The 5,979-nt window shown below is 47.9% G+C and overlaps 1 protein-coding gene across 1 annotated transcript; it reads right to left on the reverse strand.

Moving 5' to 3' along the window:
• Positions 1 to 4,816: 4,816 nt before the first annotated feature.
• Positions 4,817 to 5,746, reverse strand: LOC140075573 (taste receptor type 2 member 40-like). Its single transcript, XM_072121659.1, has one exon. It carries the CDS (start codon positions 5,744 to 5,746, stop codon positions 4,817 to 4,819), a length of 930 nt encoding a protein of 309 aa, XP_071977760.1.
• Between the last annotated feature and the right edge of the window lie 233 nt (positions 5,747 to 5,979).

Genomic DNA, 5,979 nt, shown 5'->3' on the forward strand with positions numbered 1-5,979 from the left:
CATGTGTCAGACAACATCACCCGTGCCCTGACCAACGCCGTTTCTGACAAGGTCCACCTGACCACGGACACGTGGACCAGTGCTGCCGGGCAGGGCCACTATATATCGCTGACGGCACATTGGGTTAACTTGGTGGAGGCTGGGACCGAGTCTGACCCTGGGGCTGGTCATATACTGCCGACGCCGAGGATTGCGGGGCCTACCTCGGTCCAGGTGTTTCAGGCCTACTATGCCTCCTCCTCCTCCCACCCCTCCTCCACCTCCTCCTCCGAACTACCATCCGTGGGCACGGCGCCATCAGTCGGTAGCTCTAGGCACAGCAGCAGTGCCGTCGCTAAGCGACAGCAGGCGGTGCTCAAACTGCTGAGCCTAGGCGACAAAAGGCACACCGCCCAAGAGCTATTACAGGGCATCACGGCGCAGACTGATCTGTGGCTGGCACCGCTGAACCTGAAGCCAGGCATGGTTGTGTGTGACAACGGCCGTAACCTGGTGGCGGCTCTGCAACTCGGCAGACTGACACATGTGCCATGCCTGGCCCATGTGTTAAATCTGATAGTTCAGCATTTCCTCAAGACATACCCCAATCTGTCTGATTTGCTCACGAAGGTGCGCCGCATCTGTGCGCATTTCAGGAAGTCCAGCACAGATGCTGCCACTCTCAGGGCAGCGCAGCGCCGCCTCCAACTGCCCGCTCACCGACTGTTGTGCGACGTGCCCACGAGGTGGAATTCAACACTGACCATGTTATCCAGAGTTTACCAGCAGCGCAGAGCGATTGTAGACTGCCAGATGTCAACTTCCACCAGAAGTGGTAGTCAGGTCAGTCAGCTTCCTCAAGTCTACAATGAGGAGTGGACGTGGATGTCTGATATCTGTCAGGTGCTGAGTAACTTTGAGGAGTCAACACAGATGGTCAGTGGCGATGCCGCCATCATCAGCCTCACCATCCCGCTGCTTGGCCTGTTGAAAAACTCTCCGATCAGCATGAAGTCGGAAGCTTTGCGCTCGTCACAAGAGACGGGGGAAGAAGATTCCCTTGTTGATAGCCAAAGCACCCTCAGGTCTGTTTCTCAGCGCATATCGGAGGAGGTGGAGGTGGAGGAGGATGAGGAGGAAGAGGAGGAGAATGTTGGCGAGACACAAGAGGGGACCATTGTTGAGTCCTTCACTGTTCAGCGTGTATGGGCAGAAGAAGAGGAGTTGGAGGAGTTGGAGGAGGAGGAAATGGACAGTCAGGCCAGTGAGGGGAGTGAATTCTTACGCGTTGGTACTCTGGCGCATATGGCAGATTTCATGCTAGGCTGCCTATCCCGTGACCCTCGCGTTCAAAGAATTTATTCCAGCACCGATTACTGGGTGTTCACTCTCCTGGACCCACGGTACAAGCAAAATCTTTCCACTCTCATCCCTGCAGAGGAAAGGAGTGTGAGAATGCATGAATACCAGCAGGCCCTGGTGCACAAGCTGAAACAGTATTTCCCTTCTGACAGCGCTAGCGGCAGAGTGCGTAGTTCTGCGGGACAAGTAGCGAGGGAGAGTAGGCGAGCAGGCAGCTTGTCCAGCACTGGCAAGGGTACGCTTTACAAGGCTTTTGCCAGCTTTATGTCACCCCAGCAAGACACTGTCACCTGTCCCCAGTCTCGGCAGAGTAGGGCTGATCTTTACAGAAAGATGGTGAGGGAGTACGTAGCTGACCATACCATCGTCCTAAATGATCACACAGCTCCCTACAACTACTGGGTTTCAAAGCTGGACATGTGGCACGAACTGGCGCTGTACGCCTTGGAGGTTCTTGCCTGCCCTGCCACTAGCGTCTTGTCCGAGCGGGTTTTCAGTGCAGCTGGTGGCATCATCACAGATAAGCGTACACGCCTGTCGACTGACAGCGCTGACAGGCTGACGCTTATTAAAATGAATAAAGGCTGGATTTCTCAGAATTTCCAATCTCCACCAGGTGAAGGAAGCTCAACCTGAATAATTGATCCACTCCTCCTCCTCCTCATTTTCCTCCTTCTCCTCCTCTTTGTATAGTAAAGCAGAGGAAACTGGCTATTTTTTGACAGGGCCCACTGGCTCTTGCTATAGTACTTTATGCATTTAATTTTTCTGGAGGGCCACCTACCCGGTCCTCTGTTTGAAACAATTTTTGTGAGTGCCACATACAGGCACTCAATCTATTCCATTTTTCTGGAGGGCCACCTACCCGGTCCTCTGTTTTAAAAAATTTTTGGGACTGCCACATACAGGCACTCAATCTATTCCATTTTTCTGGAGGGACACCTACCTGCTCCTCTGGTTTGAAAACTTTTTGGGACTGCCACATACAGGCACTCAATCTATTCCATTTTTCTGGAGGGCCACCTACCTGCTCCTCTGGTTTGAAAACTTTTTGGGACTGCCACATACATGCACTCAATCTATTCCATTTTTCTGGAGGGACACCTACCTGCTCCTCTGGTTTGAAAACTTTTTGGGACTGCCACATACAGGCACTATCCAAATTAAATTGTCTCCATAGCAGCCTCCACACGTTGTCTCCATTGCTACCTCCAAAAGTCGTCCATATAGATGCCTCCATACATCCTCCCCTTATCAAACGAGGTGTGTCAGGCAGAAATTTGGGTTGTTTTCATGGATTCCACATCAAAGTTTGTCGCCACCCTGCTGTGTTATCCACAAAATATACTGGCAAACTTTTATGATTAACCGATATTATTTCAGCGCTTCTTGCGCATCTGTTTTCATTCCCCTCACCCGCCATATCCCAAACTTATAAGAACGCTACTACACTTGATCTTATACAAAAGGTTCTTAGAAGTGCTTTTTGGGGAGTAGCCTAGAGACAGGGGCTTGGATTGGCGAAAGCTCGCCTGGCTGCAGAGCGCCAGCTCCATCACAAGATCCAACTAACATAGTTGCAGCACCTTTAATCTACTACTAGTTCACTGCCTCCATAATAATAATAATAATAATCTTTATTTATATAGCGTCATCATATTCTGCAGCGCTTTACAAATCATAGGAAACAAATACAAATGTAATGTAACAGAGCACAACATTTGTATGGAACAACAGGAGTGAGGTCCCTGCTCGCCAGAGCTTACGGTTTATGAAGATGATGGGGTAACACGAGGTAAAAGAATATTTAATGGTCAAGCCATTCTTCTTAGGGAATAGAAAAAAATATAATAAATGGAATTGCTGTCGCTTGAACCACTCAGCCGTCATCTTATATACCAGGTCCAGGGTGAATGGGACTGCAGAGAAGTCTGGTGCCTGTTGGTTGCTGGATAACAGATGGGAGGACGACACAGGACGGGTTAGTAGAAGAGTTAAAACTTCATGCAGTTAATGAGTGTTATAGGCTTGCCTAAAGAAATGGGTTTTAAGAGCACGTTTGAAACTTTGGAGGTTAGGTATTAGTCTGATAGTCCGGGGCAGAGCATTCCATAGAATTGGTGCAGCTCTAGAGAAGTCTTGGAGACGCGAGTGGGAGGTCCGCACTAGGGTAGAGGTTAATCTAAGATCACTGGCGGATCTAAGAGCACTGGTTGGGCGATAGACTGAGATAAGAGAGGAGAGGTAGGGGGGTGCAGCCTTATACAGAGCTTTATGGATGAGGGTTATTATTATTTTAAACTGTATTCGAAAGGAGACTGGCAGCCAGAGCAGCGACTGGCATGAACTGTAAGCATACATGGTCCCCTTATCAAACGAGCTGTGTCAGGCAGAATTTTGGGTTGTTTTCATGGCTTCCACAACAAACTTGTTAACTTTGTCGCCACCCTGCTGTGTAATCCACAAAATATACTGGCAAACTTTTATCATGTACCGATATTATTTCAGCGCTTCTTGCGCAGCTGTTTACATTCCCCTCACCCGCCATATCCTAAACTTATAAGAACGCTACTACACTTGATCTTATACAAAAGGTTCTTAGAAGTGCTGTTTGGGGAGTAGCCTATAGACAGGGGCTTGGATTGGCGAAAGCTCGCCTGGCAGCGGAGCGCCAGCTCCATGCCAAGATCCAACTAACATAGTTTTAACTGCAGCACCTTTAATCTACTACTAGTTCACTGCCTCCATACATGGTCCCCTTATCAAACGAGCTGTGTCAGGCAGAATTTTGGGTTGTTTTCATGGCTTCCATGTTAACTTTGTCGCCACCCTGCTGTGTAATCCACAAAATATACTGGCAAACTTTTATCATGTACCGATATTATTTGAGCGCTTCTTGCTCACCTCCTTTGGTTCCTCTCTGCCACCCATTGGTTTGAAGCCTGAGTCCATTTAGGGTATGTCGCCATGACACTCTCTAGCCTGCCGCTGCCTCTGCATGCCGTCCCCTATAGTGTCAGGGTCAATTATTGGATGTTTTAGATGCTATCTAGCTTCATTCTGTCACTCTGTCATGGCCATGCTGTTGCCCATAATTTTGGCATAATGTTGCGATTATGCAGCCTCAGAGGCATCCATGCATGCTGCCCCTGCTGTTTCCTGTCCATTTCCGTGGTGTTTCCATCCTTTTCTGAGGTTCCCAGGTGTTTGGCCAAGCTTCCCTGTGCAGAGCCTTGGTCCCCTTGAAAAATGCTCGAGTCTCCCATTGACTTCAATGGGGTTCGTTATTCGAGACGAGCACTCGAGCATCGGGAAAAGTTTGTCTCGAATAACGAGTACCCGAGCATTTTAGTGTTCGCTCATCTCTAGTAAGTGTCCCTGTATTGTGGATATTATTCCACTTCATCATAGACGTCACAAGATCATAATCATTTATTTAGCTTTGGAATAAGACAATTACATGAAGAAAGATGAGTCACCAGAAGAGAGTCCTGAGCCCCGGGCACTGCCACATCTGCTTCCAGGATTTGTGGAGTCGCGTGTTCCCATGAATTATAATGAGAGATTGCACAGGACTGAGCATCAGCAGAATGATTAGATACGTGCAGCCGCTCCAAATGTATGGGAAAAGTTCTTTAAATTCAATGAGGAGCAGCACATAGAAGAGCACATAGAAAGCCACCAGATGCTTCATTGTCCTGACCACCCGGTGATGAGCCACTAGACTCATTGTCCCGGACATGTTTCTCTTCATCCTATGAATGTGGATGGTGACAGAAGCCATAATACAACCGGTGGTGACTATAATAAGAGGATATGATGCAAAGTTACTAACATACATTACTTCAAAAAATTTAGCAGGTGATAAATGACCATTGGTGGTGTTGATGGAGGAGCTAGTATCTATTGAGAGAACCTCCAGTGTGAAGTTCATAAAGCTGGTCAACAGAGACACAAGCTCCACCACCAGGATTGTCCACGGCACCAGAACATCCATGTTCTTCTTCATCATGGAGAGGTAACCAGATCGGAAACCCATAATTCTAATAAAATAGAAGAAGCAGAGGCACAAGGTCAGCCATGACGAGGAGCTCATACAGTACAAGATCAGTGAGTAAAAGAAAATATAAAGGATTTCATCCAAACTAAGCCACAAAATATCAGAAACAATATAAATGAAGAGTATGATGGGTGAGGCCACGTTGGAGATGCTCAGTGCCAGGAGGATCTTATCTTTGGTGCTCAGAGATTGTCCTTTGAACACATTTCTCAGAACGTCAAACAGAATAAAAGAACTGGTGACCGTTCCAGCAAGAACTTCAAGGAGTGAGATGATGAGAGCTGCCCAGGAATCTGCATCTACAGCCGTAAGCGTGAAGATATCCTCACTTTTGTTCAGGTTCATGACTGGTGTCAGAGTGGATGTAGAACCTACTTCTAGATCCAGGACTGGTAAGTGGTTAGGTCCAGGGTCTATCAGCGTGGCGTTGTGTAGTAGTGGGGCTCTAGTACAACGTAGCAGGAGGAGGCTGATTCTCTAGGTCCAGACGTTACATATATTTACATGACCATTTACATGGTATTTATGTGGGATCACTCTTCAATGTCCTGGTGCAGAATAACCATGGAAGCTCAGCT

Source organism: Engystomops pustulosus, chromosome 8, assembly GCF_040894005.1.
Source record: "Engystomops pustulosus chromosome 8, aEngPut4.maternal, whole genome shotgun sequence".
NCBI lineage: Eukaryota > Metazoa > Chordata > Amphibia > Anura > Leptodactylidae > Engystomops > Engystomops pustulosus.

Bases quoted from the DNA above. Each gene is read 5' to 3' on its own strand.
- LOC140075573 (XM_072121659.1), bottom strand. From the start codon at position 5,746: ATGAACCTGAACAAAAGTGAGGATATCTTCACGCTTACGGCTGTAGAT.